The 16,501-nt window shown below is 66.1% G+C and overlaps 2 protein-coding genes across 6 annotated transcripts; both read left to right on the top strand.

Annotated features, from left to right (window-relative positions):
• Positions 1–1,096: 1,096 nt before the first annotated feature.
• Positions 1,097–8,954, top strand: ADAM15 (ADAM metallopeptidase domain 15). 5 transcript variants are annotated; one of them, XM_066206757.1, is made up of 25 exons: positions 1,097–1,279; positions 2,122–2,225; positions 2,779–2,855; positions 3,140–3,218; positions 3,325–3,401; positions 3,494–3,665; positions 3,738–3,800; positions 3,881–3,949; positions 4,048–4,217; positions 4,291–4,375; positions 4,443–4,591; positions 4,674–4,851; positions 4,993–5,085; positions 5,184–5,379; positions 5,449–5,557; positions 5,630–5,780; positions 5,849–5,926; positions 6,009–6,120; positions 6,214–6,352; positions 6,864–6,917; positions 7,173–7,281; positions 7,555–7,623; positions 7,816–7,887; positions 7,994–8,115; positions 8,379–8,954. In XM_066206757.1, exons 1-25 carry the CDS (start codon positions 1,126–1,128, stop codon positions 8,404–8,406), a joined length of 2,709 nt encoding a protein of 902 aa, XP_066062854.1. In that variant the 5' UTR covers positions 1,097–1,125; the 3' UTR covers positions 8,407–8,954. The 5 variants fall into 5 exon arrangements, with proteins under 5 accessions (XP_066062854.1, XP_066062855.1, XP_066062856.1 ...); XM_066206758.1 differs by lacking the exon at positions 6,864–6,917; XM_066206759.1 differs by lacking the exon at positions 7,555–7,623.
• A 1,842-nt stretch (positions 8,955–10,796) lies between these two features.
• On the top strand, positions 10,797–15,128 carry EFNA4 (ephrin A4). The gene is made up of 6 exons (XM_066206862.1): positions 10,797–10,903; positions 13,035–13,327; positions 14,026–14,094; positions 14,246–14,305; positions 14,374–14,627; positions 14,715–15,128. The coding sequence occupies exons 1-5, from the start codon at positions 10,797–10,799 to the stop codon at positions 14,460–14,462; spliced, it is 618 nt and encodes a 205-aa protein (XP_066062959.1). The 3' UTR covers positions 14,463–14,627; positions 14,715–15,128.
• The last annotated feature ends 1,373 nt before the right edge of the window (positions 15,129–16,501 follow it).

Genomic DNA, 16,501 nt, shown 5'->3' with positions numbered 1-16,501 from the left:
CATGCAGCCTAATTAGCATGAGAAGCGAGAGAAACATTTAACCAATAGAAGAGAAAATACTAATTAATACTAATTAATGAGGAACTGTGTAACTTGCAGACCATGAATGTTTAATACTTGTTTGCTAAAGTGTAGAAATAGTGAACAGTTTGCTCATAGGGGGTTACACTGGGGATTGACCCCTGGCTCAGAACTGAAAATAAATCAAATCCCTTGGCTCTGAGTGGGATTGGTCTCTTGCACACCAGGAGAAGGAACCCATTTCAGGACAACATTTTGGTGACCCAGATGGGATTGCCATAAAGCCTTGCTTGGATCATCTTCCTGTGCCCAGTAATGGAGAATGGGATCCAGCATGACTCCTGCAGTGTCTCAGCCTGCAAGCGGTGCTGGAGGGGGCTGGGAGTCTGTGTCTTGCTGGTGGTCCAGCAGATCCCAGCCTCCTCCAGGACAGCAGCAAGGAGGGGGTCCCAGCAACGAAAGCTGCATGGCATGAAGTGGGGTCTGTGGGGTGCATCTGCCAGCACATTGAAAGGGGGTGTAGGGGGGATGGAAGTGGGGGGTCTTCAGTGTGTGAACAGGTGAAGGTGGGACTGTGTGGTGTCTGGGTAATGAGGGTGGGGGTCTCCACTGTCTGGGATGATGAAGGTGGGGGTCTCCATTGCACAAGGAGATAAAGACAGGGGTGTCTGGAGTACAGGATGGTGACAGTGGGGTGTCTCTGTTGTGATGTGGGGGTCTCTTCTGCCCTGGGGGATGGAGGCAGGGGGCTCTGCCATCCGGAGTGGTGAAGGTAGGGGTCCTCAGTGTACAGGATGACGAAGGAGAAGCCTCCAGAGCACGAGATGGTGACGGTGGGTGCCTCTGCTCTCCTGGGAGGTGAAGGAGGGGGTCTCCACCCTACGGGGTGATGAGGGCAGGAGCCTCGGGATGAGGAGGGGTCCCGCCTGCTGCAGGCACCACCTGGTTCTCAGCAGCGGTACCCCGGCCAACACCAGCCCCTCTCGGCGCACAGGGAGCCGCCCCCGCCCCGCCCCGCCCCGGCCTGGGCGGTGCAGGAGGAGCGGAACGGGGCGAGGGGGCGGGCAGGGAAGTTCCGCCCCCGGGCCGGGCCGGGCGGGGTCGATGCCGGTGCCGGTGCCGGGGCCATGCGCGACGGGAGCCGGCGGGGTCGGCCGCGGCGAGGCAGCGCGGCCCGGGGGGGCCATGGGGGCGATGGGGCCGCGGCTGCTCCTCGCCGCGGGGCTGCTGCTCGCCGCTGTCACCGACAGCGCTGCAGGTGAGCGGGGAACTGGGGTCCCGAGAGGGAAGGGTCGGTGGGGACCGCGGCTCGCCCCCGGTCGGGGCATCGCGGGGATACCCACGGGGAGCGGCCCGGGAGGACCGGGATAGGATCGGGAGTCGTAGCCTCTGTGGAAGCTCGTTGCCCCCTCCCCAGGATGTCCGGTGTGTCCTCCCGGTACGCTCGGTGCTCCCCTCCGGACGCGCGGTGACCCCTGCCCGGGGTGTGCGGGGATCCCTCCCTGGGACCCTCGGTGCTCCACGGGACCGCGGTTCTGTCCAGCCGCCGGGACCCGGCGCTCCCCGGGCTGGTGGGGCCGTGGGGAACGGGGTTTGCGTGCCTCCTCCAAACCCCCTTCGGCATCCCCCAGGCCCCGAGCGGGCAGGGGTTCCCCAAAAGCTGGCGGGAGGGGTGGCTTGGAGTCAGCCGAGGCGGGCTCCCAGCCCTGCCCAGTGTCTGTGCTGGTTGTACTGGGCAGCCGGCCGAGGTGATGCAAGGCTTGGCCAAAGAGCCCATCCCGTCCTCTTGCACCCCCGAAACAGGGGGGGTTCCCCATAGGCTCTGCTGGGAGCCGTGCCCTTGGCTGCTGTGAGGTGAATGTGGGGGTCCCTGTTAATGCTTCCCACCTGCCATGGTGGGCTGCAGCGGGTGACAGCAGGAGGCTTTTAATGCCATGGGTGACCAGATTTCGATCGGTGACCAGGAGAGTCCAGGGTGCAGGCTGGGGGTCCAGGATGTGATGGGTGACCGTGGGGGTCTGGGATGTGGTGAATGACGACGGGGGTCTGGGCTGTGGTGAGTGACGCAGTGGTGACACGGCGGCCCCGGGCCCTGTGCAGGTGACAGCTCACAGCAGCAGAGTGAAGAATTAGGACACTCCTGGTCTGTGACCCCGTGGGTCCTGTGGGATAACCGGATACTCAGCTTGGCAGAAGCGACCCAGGTGAGCCCTCGCCCACATCCCTGGGGTCCCCTACACTTGTGACAGTGTTGTAGGGGCTGCCTGCCCCCTGCCACCTCCCCCTGCCCTCTTTTCAGTGCAGCACATGCGGTGCGCTGGCGCCACGTCCCCAGGGTTCCCAGCACCCAGAACCCTTGGCGTCGCAGAAGCTGTGGGGAGGGGGCCCTCAGCAAATCCCCCTTCCCCTCCTGATGCTGGGAGGGTCGGGGTATCCACCCCGCGCCCCTCCCGGCGGGGGCGGAAGGGCCCGGCCCACCCCGCGGCCGTTGGGAGTCTCTCCGATGCTTCCGCCGCGCTGCGCCGGGCAGGAAAAGCGGGGGGAACGGGGTGGGGGCCCCGCTCGGTCCAACCCCCCTTTCCCCGACACAATGAGCCCGGGAGGGAGGGACGCTTCCTGCGGGGTGGGCAGGGCATCCCTTCCGACCTCTCCCTCCGGGCACGCGCCAGAGCCAGGCGGGTCCCGGTGCGTTTGAGGGTGGGTGGGGATGGGGCAGCTTGGGTCAGGGGGTACCCCCTTAACTGCGGCCTGTGGCAGGGGGGGTTCCCCGCCCGCCTGAGAGTCCTGCTGGAGCTGGAGGGGATGCGGCTGCTGCTGGAGCTGGAGCAGAACTGGTGAGTCCGTGCTTCTGGGGACAATAGCAGGGCATGGGATGGAGCTCCTGGACCCATGCAGGGTGGGGATCTTCCTGGGACCCTGGGGCTCTGTCTCTATCCATGGTGCACTTAGAGTGGGGGTCCCTTATTCCTTGTCTCCATCCATGGCACAGGTGGGGTGGCGGCCCCAGGGTGCACCCACGGTACGGTGGGAGGTGGTGGGTTCCCCCTCCCTGCCAGGGTGTGCTCAGGGCAGGGTGAGCAGGGAGACCCTGCTGTGGGGTGACACGAGTCTCTGGCAGGGAGCTGGTGCAGGGCACCGGCGCGCTGCTCTATTATCTGCCCGACGGCACACGGGTGATCCAGGAGCCCAGCGAGCAGGTATGGCCTCAGGCATGGCTGTCACCTGTGGTGTCTCCAAGCTGTCCCTGTTCCCCAGGGGGACCCCAGCCTGGGGCTGGGTCCTGAGCCCACTTCTCTGCTGCAGGAGCACTGCTGCTACCAGGGGACGGTAGAGGGCGTCTCCGGCTCCTGGGCCAACCTCTGTGCCTGCGCTGGACTCAGGTGAGCCCCCAAGCCCAGTAGTTCGTGAGCCCACTCCCACTGTGCTGATGATGGGATAGGCTCCATATCCCAGCTCCTCTGTCCTTCCCCAGTGGCCACCTCTGGCTGTCAGACACCAGGAGCTACACGCTGGAGCCAGACACCAGCAGCCTCCCAGGGCAACACGTGGCATCCCACCTTCGGGTGGTCCGGCTGGAGCCACAGAGCTGTGGGCAGGGCCCCTGCCCTGGGGCACAGGCAACAGAGCCCCTCTGGCCACAGAGGGTAGGTCACCCAGGAGTCTTGCCCTACAGAGAGTGTCCCTGTATCAGTACTCTGACCCTTCTCTGTCCCCAGGGCAAGCGGGCAGCGGCAGAGCAGCGCTTTGTGGAGCTGGTGATGGTGGTGGACCACACTGCGGTGAGTGCTAGGCAATGTCCCCAGAAGAGGGGCTGCCCTTCCCACAACTACCCCTCTGAGCCCTCTCCCTGTTTCCCCAGTTCCAGAATTACCCCAGCCTACAGCGTGTTCACACCCGGACCCTGGAAATTGCCAACCAGGTGGATGGGGTGAGTCACCGTTGGGTCTGTCCATCCCAGCCCAGTGTCCGGCTGTGCCCTTGCCACTGCCGTGCTGGGGGGGTTCTGACCCCTCTGTGCTCCCCCAGTTCTTCCGCCCACTGGGAGTTCGGGTGGCCCTGCTGGCGGTGGAGGTCTGGAGCGAGGGTGACAAGATCGCGGTGGGCAGCAGCGCCCGGGCCGTGCTGGAGCGGTTCCTGCGCTGGCGCCAGGAGGAACTGCTGCCCCGGCTGCCCCACGACAATGCCCAGCTCCTGACGTGAGTGGGGGACAAAGTGGGGACAGGGAACACGGCCACGGCAGCCCCCCAACCCCCTGTGCTCTCTCCCCAGGGGTGCCCACTTCGATGATGTCGCAGTGGGGATGTCGACTCAAGCCTCCATGTGTTCCCCCACACGTTCCGGGGGGGTCAGCATGGTCAGTACCTCTGTCCCCCCACCCTGTCCTCCCATCACCTGCCCTCCCTGACCCTCCTGTCCCACAGGACCACTCCGTCAGTGTCCTGGTCATCGCCTCCACCGTGGCCCATCAGCTGGGGCACAACCTGGGCATGCGCCACGACAGCACCCGGCGTCTCTGCGACTGCGGCGACCTCCAGCATGACCGTGGCTGCATCATGGCACCGCCTACAGGGTGAGGGTGGCAGGCAGGCCTTCGGAGGGGGGCTGGGGCCAAGCCCCCTCTCCACCTCATGGGCCCCTGTCTGGCTCTGCAGGTTGACCCCTGGCTTAAGCTTCAGCAACTGCAGCCGGCAGGACCTGGAGCACAACCTGCAGCAGGGCCAGGGCTGGTGCCTCTCCAACGTCCCCGAGCCCCAGCTCCTGACCGGGAGCCCCACCTGTGGGAACCACTTTGTAGAGCTGGGCGAGGAATGTGACTGCGGCCTCAGTTTGGTACGGGGGGCTCTGGGCAGGCCTAAAGCCACCCCCTTTCTCCATGGCCCTGCCCAGGGGTGTCTGGGGCTGGCAGGGTGGTTTCCAGTGCCCAGTGGTAGGTGCTGGTGGCACCCGCTGACCGCAGCTCCCCCACCACAGGAGTGCTCCGATCCTTGCTGCAACAGCAGCTCTTGCCAGCTGATGCCAGGGGCCATGTGTGCCACTGGGGACACCTGCTGCCAAGACTGCCAGGTGTGTGGGGATGGGCACCCGTGCCATGGGCACACCAACGATTCCCCGTGGTGGGTGAGTTCCCCACTCACCCCGTTGATCTGACTGTCCCCCCACAGCTGCACCATGCCGGACACATGTGTCGGGAGCCGCTGGGCGAGTGCGACCTGCCCGAGTTCTGTGATGGGGTCTCACCGCGTTGCCCCCCTGACACGTTCCTGCAGGACGGGCAGCCCTGTGCTGGCGGGCAGGCACGCTGCTACAGCGGGGCCTGTGCCACCTACGAGGGACAGTGCCAGCAGCTGTTGGGGCCAGGTACAGCATGGCCGGGCTGGGGTGCTCAGGGCTAGGTAGGGGTGCTGAGGGTCTCTGCCCCCACTGCAGGTGCCAGTCCTGTCTCCAGCTCCTGCATGGCAGCCCTGAACACAAGAGGGGATGAACATGGGCACTGTGGGCAGCTCCCCAACGGTTCCTATGTCACTTGCACCCAGCAGTGAGTGAGGTCCCCATCCTTCTCCATGTCCCCCTTGCTGTGCCCACTGCTCTGACGCATCTGTCCTTGCAGGGACACCAGCTGTGGGATGTTGCAGTGCCAGCGTGGCAGCACCCGTGGGGAGAGACCAGAAGGGTCCTGCCAGGGGACCCCCCTGCCCGGGGACGAGGATGTGACCGATGCAGCCATGGTGCTGCCTGGCACTGCCTGTGGCCCTGGGAAGGTGAGCAGTGATGTAACTGGGAAGGGACCGGGAGGGGTCTCCCAGTGCTGACACCTCATCCCCCACAGATGTGCCTCCAGCACCACTGCCAGGACGTCTCCATGCTGGATTACCAGCAGTGCCAGAGCAAATGCCATGGGCATGGGGTAAGCGTGCGGCTGAGGAGCGGGTGCTGGCAGTGAGAACCTGCCTCTCAGGGGCTGAGTTCAGCTGGTATCACCCACCCAGGTGTGCAACAACCATGGGCACTGCCACTGTGAGCGGGGCTGGGCCCCCCCAACCTGTGACAGCCCCGGCGTGGGAGGCAGCCAGGACAGCGGCCCTGCTGGCCTTGAGCGAGGTGAGAGACGAGGCGAGCGCAGAGAATGGGGCTTTGTGCGGGTGTCGGGGGGGTGATGGGCACGGCGGGGGCTGACGTGCTGCTCTCCCGCAGGGGGAAGCGCCCTGCCCACGGCCCTGCTGCTGAGCGCGCTGCTGGGGCTGGCGCTGGCGCTGGGGCTGTGCCGTGCCCGCCGTGCCGGCCTGCACAAGCACCTCTGCCAGCTTGGCAAGGGCACCTCCTGCCAGTACAGGTACCGGGGACGGGGGGCACGTGGGGGGCCCATCGGGGGTATGTGGAGGGCATGTGGGTGTTGGCACGCACGCCTCTGCATGTGTGCCGAGGCGCACCAGTGGCACATGGGTGCCACGTTCACCTCTGCATGCGTGCGCCGTGACACACAGGTGACACACTCGCCTCACATGTGTGGTGTGACACGCAGGTGGCACACAACCCTCTGCATGTGTGTGTTGTGGCATACAAGTGGCACACTGAATTCTGCATGCGTGTACCAGAGCCGCCTGCATGTGAGCACGTGTGTGTAGCAGCGGGGTGTGTGCCTGTGCACACACACGCACGCGTGTTCCCCGTGTTGGCCGCCCGGGCGCTGTGCACACGTGTCCCCGCAGAGTGACCATCCGTGTGCGTGTGCATCCCCAGCGCAGGTCACAGCCCCGTCATGCACCATCGCCCCACATCCCCGCGGCTCCTCTCGCCACTGCCCCCCAGCCCCGGGCTGAGCCCCCCCACTCTTCTCCCCACAGTGCTGAGACCCGGGTGCGGTTCCTGGGTCCCGGAGCCGCAGACGGCTGGAGCGGGTAACGTCACCGCCGGCGTCCGGGCGTGGGGCTGTCCCCGAGCCGTCCTGCTTCGCAAGGCCTCCGGTGCTGCGCTCTTCCCCTGGCAGTGCCTGTGGGGCGTGGGGCAGCCCCGGGGTGCGGGGTGTCGCATCTTCCAGCGCCGAGGGGTTCGTTTCTCTTGGGCTTCTGCTGGTGTTGGTGTCGCTCGGTCGCCATACGGGGTCCCCTGAGTGCCCAGAGCGAGCAGGGTCTCATCCTGCATCTTCCCTGCAGGATCTCACAGCCAGAGCCCCGGTCGGGCAGCAACCAAGGTCCCCCTGCACGTCCCCGGCCCCCACAGTGGCATCAAGCCACGGAGCTGCAGGTCATGCATGGCAGCAAGGTGAGGATTGGGGTGCTGGGGTCAGTGGGTGCCGAGTTCACTCTGGTCCTAGGGTGCCAGCTCAGAGCATCCTACGTGTGGGATCCCACTCCTTGGCACCCAGAGCAGCCTGGCACGGACACTTGGCATGACCGCTGCTCATTGGGATTGATGCCTATCCCAGCCAGAGCTGGGCCCCAGAGCTGTGCACTGAGGGGGGATCTCTGTCTCTGCCTGGCGGGAGGGGGGTCTCCGCATGCTGCATGGCTTGTCCCCCTCTCCCTCTCTCCGCAGCCGGCTGCCCTCGGCTCAGCCCGGCCTGATCCGCCCTCCCGGCCTCTCCCGCCGGACCCTGTGCCCAAGGTAACGTCCAGGTGGGGGGGAGGGGTGTCCCTCAGCCCACCTTAGACCCCCTGCATGTCTGGCTGCGCTCCAGCTCTTGGGGACTTCTGTGCCACGGGTGTCCCCAGAACCCCTCCTGCCCAGCAGGAGGCTGGTTCCCGTGCTCCCCCACTTGTCCCCCTGCTGTCTCACTGTCCCTCTCTCTCTGCCCAGGCCCCCCCCTCGGACAGGCCACCCCCCCCCACACGCCCGCTGCCTGCGGACCCTGTGCTGCTGAGCACTCAGGTAACAGCGGCAGCACCTGCGTGTGGGGCAGGAGGCCAGTTCCCACCCCTGAGCCCATCAAGGGCTCAGCTCATGACCGAGCCTTGACACCGCCATGCCCTTGCAGCCCCCAGGTCCAGCCAAGCCCCCCCCACCGCAGCGGCCGCTGCCCTCGGACCCCCCGGGCCCTTCACTGCCCCGCAGCGAGCCCCCCCCTGGGCACCCCTATGTCACCGTGATTCCTGCCAGGTGAGCACGGGGAGCAGGACAGCGCTGGGAGGTCCAGGGGGGGTTTGTAGGGGCTGAGGGTGCGCTGTGGGGTGCCAGGGTGGCGGCCTGCAGAGGCCAGAGGGGAGCGTGGAGGTGGGGAGAGGGGGTAGCCAGGAGAAATAGGGCGGGAAAGGAGAAAGGAGGGGGTCAGGGTGGGGATCCAGAGCAGGGGACGGAGGGAGCTGCAGGGGGAAGTTACACGGACCCCACCCTCACCCCATCGCCCCCCCTTCCCTTCTCAGGCCCGCCCCGGCCCCACCAGAGGCCTGAGCCGCGGGCAGGGAATGCGCAGCACTGGATCCGCGGGGAAAGCCGGGCTCCGCCGCCCGCTTTTGTTCTCGCCACGTCAATAAAGGGGCTGTGAGCCGCCTCTGCGCTGCCTCCGCCGCACCCGGACCGGGGCACCGCGACCGGCACCGGGGGGAGCGGGGCGGAACTACAACTCCCGGCAGGCCCCGCGCCGGAAAGGGCGCTCGAGCGACACCGCCCTCTGGCGGGGACTGCGCGAAGCTGCACCGAGGGGCGGGGTCCCGGGGGGCCACGTGGGCACGGGGCGGGGCGAGGGGACACGGGGCGACACGCGCGTGGGCACGTGTGTGTGCGAGGGCCGCTCTGGGGGTCTGTGCACACGCGTGTGTGAGCGCTGCCTGTGGGCAGGGACGTGCATGGGCAGCAACTGCCACACGTAGGGGCACACGCGTGTGCAAGAGCTGTATCCTGGGCAGTAACATGTATACAGGGGCTCCTCAGTGTTCACAGACACGCGTGGACAAAGGGTTTCCACAAACATGGGCACAGGCATGTGCAAGAGCCGCTCAGTCTGTGTGGGCACGTGTGTGTGTAAGAGCTGCTTTATGGGCACAGGTAGGTGTGTGTGTGTGTGTGTGTGTGTGTGTGTGTGTGTGTGTGTGTGTGTGTGAAGATCTGCCTGGTGGACAGAGGTGTGTAAGTGTGCAAGAGCTGCCCTCTGTGCATGGACACATGAGTGAAGAGAGGCTGCCACAAACACACACACGTGTGCAGGAGCTGCCCTGTGGGCTCAGGCACTCTCATGGGGAGAAGTCACAAACACGGGCACATACGTGTGCAGGAACTGCCTTCTGGGCAGCAGGACACATTGGCAGGAGCTGCCCCACACATGGGCATATATGTGTGTAGGAGCTGCCCTATGAGTTTGGACACACACGTGTGCAGGAGCTGTCCTGTGTGCATGGGCGTGTGCTCAGGCAGGAGCTGCCCATACACATGTTTGTGCAGGAGCTGTTTTCTGGGCAGGAACACATGTGCAAGCTGCCTGCAAGACCACAGGTACATGTGTGTGCAAGAGCTGCCCTCTGTGCTCATCACATGTGTGTGCAGGAGCTGCTCTGAGGACAGGGACCCACAGCTGAACATGAGCAGCCTCACACATGGCCACAGGTGTGCAAGAGTTGCTCTGTGTGGGCACAGATGTGGGCAGGAACACATGTGAGCATGAGCCATCACACACTTGGGCACACAGGTGTACAAGAGCTGCCTGGTGGGCATGGAACATGAATGTGTGCAGAGGCTGCACTGAACACAGGAACACATGCGTGTGCAGGGGCTGCTCTGTGGGCAGGGACATGTGTGAAAAGGGGCTGCCACGCACATGGACATATGAATTTGCAAGACTGTTACACCGACATACACATGGGTAGGAGCTGCTTCACCTATGGGCACATGCATGTTCAAGAGCTGCCCCATAGGCTTGGTGTCACACGTGAGCAGGAGCTGTCACACATGAGCACACATGTCTACAGGGGCTGCTCTGAGAACAGACACACACACATGTCCCTGGTGGGCAGGGACGTATGGGCAGCACCTGCCACCAACATGGGCACATGCGTGTGCAAGAACCGTCCTGTGTGCATGGGTACACATGTGCAAGAGCTGCTGCTGGGCACAGACACACGTGGGCAGGAGCTGCCTGGTGGGCCCAGGCACACACGTGTGTGAGATCTGCCCCATGTGCATGGACGGATCTCCCCATCCCCGGCCCCGCAGGGCCCAGCTGCTGCCGGTACCGATGAATGCTGATGCCCAACAATGGCGGGAGGTGGGTGCAGGGGGCACCCAGTGCTGCTGGTGCCGGTGCTGGGTTGGGGTGGGGTTTATCAGGGAGCTGGATTGGGCCGGAGCTGCCGGTCCCAGGGGCGGTGCCGATGGATGCCAGAGGTGTTGGTCGGTGCTGCTGCCAGGGATTCCGTTGCCGGGGATGCTGATCCCAGATGCCCGGGCAGTGTTGGTCCCGGTGCCAGTAGATATTCACAGTACCGAGTCGGTGTCGGACCGGGAGAGGTACCGGGGAGTACCAGGGATACCGGTCTCGGTGTCGGCGGATGTTGGCGGTACCAGGGCGTGCCGGACTGGGGCGTGGCTGCTGGTGCCGGTCCTGGTGCCGCTGGATGCCGGCAGTACCGGCCGGTGGAGAGTTACCGGTCTCGGTGCCGGTGCCGGTCTCGATGCCGGTGCCGGTGGGTGCCGGTGCCGCCCGCCAAGGGTTAATGGCAGTCGGTGAAGTTGCCGGGCGGCGGCGCGGCGGGATTGGCCCGAAGTTGTCGGGGCGGGCCGGGCCGTGCCGAGCCCCGCCGGGCCGCCCCGCCCGCGGCCCCCCGCCGCCCCCCGCCGCCGGCGGAGCCATGCGCCCCGCGCCGCTGCTCGGGCTCCTGCTCTGGGCGCCGCTGCTCTGGGCGCCGCCGGTGCGCGGCTTCCGCCACGGCGTCCACTGGAACGGCAGCAACCCCAGGTACCGCCGCCGCCCCCGCCGGCCCCGCCGCCTTTGTACGCCCCGGGCCCGCCGAGCGCCGGGCCCCACCAAGCCCCGGGCCCGCGCCGCCGCGACGGGACGGGACGGGACGGGACGGGACGGGACGGGACGGGACGGGACGGGACGGGACGGGACGGGAGGGGCGGCGGGCGGTGGGCTCCGGGGGGGCGGGGCTGCCGGCCACCGGGCCACCAGGCGCCCATGGGCAAGACTGAGACGGGGAGCACCTCCCGGTGGGGGACCGAGCCCCCGGGCATCCCCGACAGCATCGAGCCCCCAGGTAAATGCTGAGCTGGCGAGCGTCCCCCAGTGTGCCGAGCCCCCGGGCATCCCCACCGGCACCGAGCCTCGGGTGGTACCTTCCGATGGTACCGAGACGCGGTGGTACCGGAGCCACCGGGCAGCCCTGGGCGTTGTCGAGCGGGTGAGAATCCTTAGGGGTGCTGAGCTCTGAGTAGCACCGAGCCAGCGGGTACCCCCGATGGTACCGAGCCCTGGGCAGTACAGAGCTGGTGAGTGCCCCAGCTGTACCGAGCCCCGAGCCGCTGAGCACCCCCGGTGACACCGAGTCACTGGGCATCCTTGGGTGCCATCGGGACAGCAAGCATACCTGGGTGGTGCTTAGCCCCAGTCACTGCTGGTGGCACTGAGCCCCGTGTGGCATCCAGCTTGTGAGTCTCCCTCAGTGACACCAAGCTCTGGGTGTTCCCACACCAGTGGGCAGCCCTGGTTGCCCCCAAGCCAGTGGGTGCTCGTGGTGGCATCAAGTCCCTGATGGCACCAACCTGGTGGGCAGTCCTGGTGCTACCAATTTCCCGGTGGTACCCACCTGTGCTGAGCCTGAATGCCCTTGGTAGCACTGAACTGTGGGCATCCTCTTGTGGCATCAAGCTCATGGGTGGCACTCTTGGGGCTGTGGGTTTCCATGGTGGGTGTCCCCCGTGGTGGGGATCACTCCAGCCCACACCCTGCCACTGGTGCTGCCGGGGAGCTTTGCCATCACCAGCAGGCCAGGTTCTGCCTCCATCCCTCTTCCCAACCTCCTCCATTTTAGGTATTAGCCAGCTTGGGGCTCCTCAGGGAGCAGGGGGCAGGGTCAGGATCATGGGGCCTCCCCCATGGAGGTTCTGTGCTCTGGGGCCACTGGACTGGGCCAGACGGGCACACGATGGGCAGGGCTGGGGTACAGATGCTGCCTTGTTCCTGTCCTGCAGATGGGATAGGTGAGACCCCACCACTCATGCATGCCCCAAGAAGAGGGACTCTGTGTGCCCCTCTGCTGGGTCAGGCAGGACCCCGTCCCCCCAGCCCTTAGCCCTGCCCAGGCCCGTCCCAGCCGGCGTCGCCCGTGGGATGCTCTGAGTCAGCAGGAGTCTGTGCTCCATCCTGCCCTCGGGGAGCCCCCAGCCTGAGTGGGGTGTCGGGGGTTCAAGCCCCCCCCTTGCCAGTGCTGCCATCCTGGTGATTAATGTTCTGGTCTTTGCCGGGACTCTGCACCATCTCTGAACACCGGCTGCACCGGGGCCAACTTGGGGGCCAAGGTTTGCCTGCCAGCCCCTCTTTTCCATCTCCTGTCCCAGACGCTCAGGACCAAGCGTGTGCACACGCATGTGCACGTTCATGTGTGTGCACGTGTGTGTGCCTGCACAGTTGCTCCACCCTGGCCTGGCCGCACTTGCTGTCGGCACAACCATGAGCTCACGGCATCCCCAATGCTGCTCCAGTACCTGGGCTGGGCCCCATCTCCTGCCCGCCCCGTGCCCCCTGCCCCGGCTGCCACCCCCTACCAGCACGGTGCCGGAGCAGGAGCGTCCCGCTGCAGGGCCCCCCCACTGGCGTGTCATGTCCGATCAGCGGTGAGGCGGGTGCCTGGGGCGAGGGGCTTTGTGCCTGGACAGCGTGGCTGTAGAAACCCCCCCGACCGTGGTGGCCAAGCCCATTCAGCTCCAGCGGCCTGCAGCTAATCTGAGCTGATGCCTGGCTGCGTGGCGCGGGCGGTGTCCGGTCGGTGATTTTGGGAAAAGCCCAGCTCCCTGCTCTCCTGGGGCAGGAGGCAGCAGGGCACCCCTCCCAATGGACCCCCAGCTTCCCGGCTCGTCCTGCTCACCAGGTTCCTGCGGGACGACTACTCCATCCAAGTGGCCATCAATGACTACCTGGACATCTACTGCCCGCACTACGACGGGGCAGTGCCCGCCGGCCGGGCAGAGACCTTCACACTCTTCATGGTGGACCGGGAGGGCTATCGCGGCTGCTACGAGACCCCCGGCGCCTTCAAGCGCTGGGAGTGCAACCGGCCCCGGGCGCCCTTCGGGCCCGTCCGCTTCTCCGAGAAGATCCAGCGTTTCACCCCCTTCTCACTCGGCTTTGAGTTCCAGCCGGGGGAGACCTACTACTACATCTGTGAGTCCCCTCGGGATGCCATGGGGACTGCACTGGGGTCACCGCACGTTGGGGCATTTAGTGCAGGCCCTGAGGTCAGAACATGTCAGGGTCTTGAGTGCAGTTCCCCAAGGTTGGGTGTCACCAGGGTCTCCATGGAAGCACGTTTAGGGCGTATGGGGTGGGGGGGTCAGAGTACATCGAGGATGTCACTGAGGTTAAGAGGAACACGGGGATTCTGGGTGATGCCAGGGCTGAGTTAAGGGGGCTCTGGATGTCTCAAGGGTGGGGTCACTAGGGAATAGGGATGCAGAGAGTGTCTAGATGCCCTGGGTTGGAGGATTCATGGGAGTGTGGGGTGCAGAGGGGTTCTGGATGCCCCTAGAGGGCGGCACAAGTGGATCGGGGTTAATGGGGTTTCTGGATGCCCGTGGAGGGGGGAACAAGGGGATCGGGGCGCATGGGTGGGGTCTGGATGCCTTGGGGTGGGGGGTGTGTGGGGAGGTGGGGTGCAGGTTGTGTCTGGATGCCCCGGGGTGCGGGCACGAGGGGTCGGGATCCCCCCAGTTCGGGGTGCAGGGTGGGCGCTGGGTGCTCCGGGGCGGGGGCGCCGTCCCCGCGTTCCGCCGGGAGGGGGCGCCCCTGGCCCGCGCGCAGCCGCCGTCGGGGGGTCCCGGGGGGGCCGCGCCGGACGGTCCCCGCTGACCCCCCCTGCCCAGCCGTCCCCAGCCCCGAGAGCGCCGGGCGATGCCTGAAGCTGCGCGTCACCGTCTGCTGCCGAGGCACCAGTGAGTCCGGCTGGGGGGGCTGTGCCCCAAAACTCGGGGGCTCCTCCGCCCCCGGGGCAGACCAGTCCCCACTGGGGGTTACCGGAGCCTCGGGGGCGACTCCACGTAACCCAGGGGAGCCGATCCCTGATAACGGCGGGGTTTTTTTCAGCGCCAGAGCCGGTGACAGAGGTGCCCAATTCGCAGCCCCGAGGGCGTGGGGGCCCCGAGAGTGAGTACGGGGGCGGGGCTGGGAGGCCGGGGACCGGCTCGCCCTGACCGCTGCTTCTTCCCTGGCAGATGTGGTGCCTGCCCGGGATACCGCGGTCCCATCACAGCCCTGCAACCCGTGCCTGGCGCTCCTGCTCCTGGCCCTGCTCTGGATCTGACGCCGGCGCTGCCCGTGGCGGGGGGATGGGCTCCTCTGCCCCAACGCCGTTTCCAGACTCTTCCTCACAGCCAACACCCCCAAGCCCGTGGGGCAGCCCCAGGCCATGACCCGCCTGCTGGACCTCCGCAAAACCGAGCTGGGGCCGGGAGCTCCGGGCTGGAAGGTGAGGGGCAGCGGGGGCTCCGGGGCAATGGGTGAGTGGGTGCCTGCTGCCCTGAAGCATCCCTGGACGGTGCTCTCTCCCTCTCAGGGCCATCGCTTGCCACTGGCATCGCCGCACATCAGGATTGCCACGAGTCGGCATCACCATGCGCTGGGATTGCCACAACCCAGCACTGTCCCACCGAACACCTGACCTGGTGCTGGGGTCCCCTCAGCGAACGCCTGCTCCACCCCACGGCCGTCACCTCATCTTGTGCCTTTCCCCACGGGCCCCCACCCCTGGGGCCCAGGGACCCCCAACCCCCGAGCGGGGCAGCCGCTCCGATGGCGGCATCCGCCGCTGCCGTGTCCTCCTCCAGCGAGGACAGACTGATCTGTCTTCTGGGAAGACGCCTTCCTCCGTGCCCTCGGTTTGGTTTTAACCCCTGGTAGTGACTGAGCAATACAGTATTTGCAAGATCGCTGTGCCCCGGATGTGCGGCCCCCCGCTGTCCCCCTGCCTGTGCCCCCCATCCCTGCTCTGGTGCCAGGGTGGCTCCTCCAGGGGGGTCCCTGCCCCTCATTCCCTGCACAGCCTTTATGGCCAAGGGCTTAATTGCAGCAGTTTGATATTGAGTCGTCAGCTCCTGTCACCAGAGAGCTTTAATTACAGACAAGCTGCTGGTAATTAACACCTGGCGGTGGGATGAGCACTGGGACAGGGAGTGAGGGGGCAGTGGGCTTGGGGGTCACTCGCCCAAAGCCCCCAGCCAGGCACCCTGGTCCCTCTTGCCACCTTTGGGTGTGGTTGAGGTGTCCACAAAGCAGCCACTCTTTGTCCATCTCTCCATCTGCTACACACCCTGTAAGATGCACCCCTGAAGTGGGGGGTTGTGGGGACCTGCAGGGTTTCCCCCTTCCCAAGGGGGCACCCAGGCTGCTGTGAGGACCCATCCCATGGGCACAGCTGGGTCCCTGTCAGAGTCATGGCTCTGGTGCAGCCACATGCCCCAGGCCTGCCAAGTGCCAGGAGAGTTCCCTGACGCTCTTGGTCCCCCATCCCATGAGTGCAGCCCCCAACTTGCCCTCCTGTGGGGCTCAAGAGGGGCCCAGCTCCCCCTGGGGCTGCCCGCAGCGGGGGCCCCCAGCCCCTCGCCGCGCAGGCGTTGCCGGCCGCCTGCCGCAGTGGTGCCGGGCACGTCAGACAGGTTTTATGGCTTCTGGGAGAAAGAAGCTGCTTGGCAAGAGGCTGAGCGAAAGCATCGACCGTGCTGCTCCCCTCCCCCCACTTCACTGCCTGCCCTTCCCCCACTGCACCCTGCACCCCGTTCTGCCCCCCGCCCTGCACCCCAGCCCTGCAGGGAGGGGAACCCCATCCCCATGGGGGACTCAGAGGCTGCCTAGCGTAGAGGGGGGGCATGTCCTCTGGGACCCTCCCCCCAGGAGGGGGTGAGACCATGTGGGGGACATCATACCCAAAGGACCGCTGAGTAGGATGCTGGGTGGGGCATCCCCCAAAGTACCCGCCTGTGGGGATGCTGGGGGGCAGTGGTGCCTGTAGGACCAGTGTGTGGGGATGTCAGGGGTGATGGTGACTTTTGGGACTCCCATGCAGGGATGATATGGGGCTGTACCCTGTGGGATCCCCAGGCAGGGATTCCAGGGGTCAACCATGCCCTGTGGGATCCCCATGTGGGGATGCTGAGGGGCTATGCTTTTTAGAGTCCCCACGCAGGGATCCTGGGATGTTGTATCCGGTGGGATCCCCATGTGGGGATGCTGGGTGGGGGCATCCCCCAAAGGACCCCCTTACAAAGATGCTGGGGGACAACTGTGCCCTGCAGGACCCCTGTGCAGGGATGTAGGTGGGCTGTGCCTTGCGGGAGCCCATGCAGG

This window comes from Chamaea fasciata, unplaced genomic scaffold, assembly GCF_029207755.1.
Source record: "Chamaea fasciata isolate MVZ Bird 193981 ecotype frontalis unplaced genomic scaffold, bChaFas1.0.hap1 SCAF_31, whole genome shotgun sequence".
Lineage (NCBI taxonomy): Eukaryota > Metazoa > Chordata > Aves > Passeriformes > Sylviidae > Chamaea > Chamaea fasciata.
Note: the sequence above shows the minus strand (reverse complement) of the source record. Positions and strands in the feature narration are given on the sequence as shown.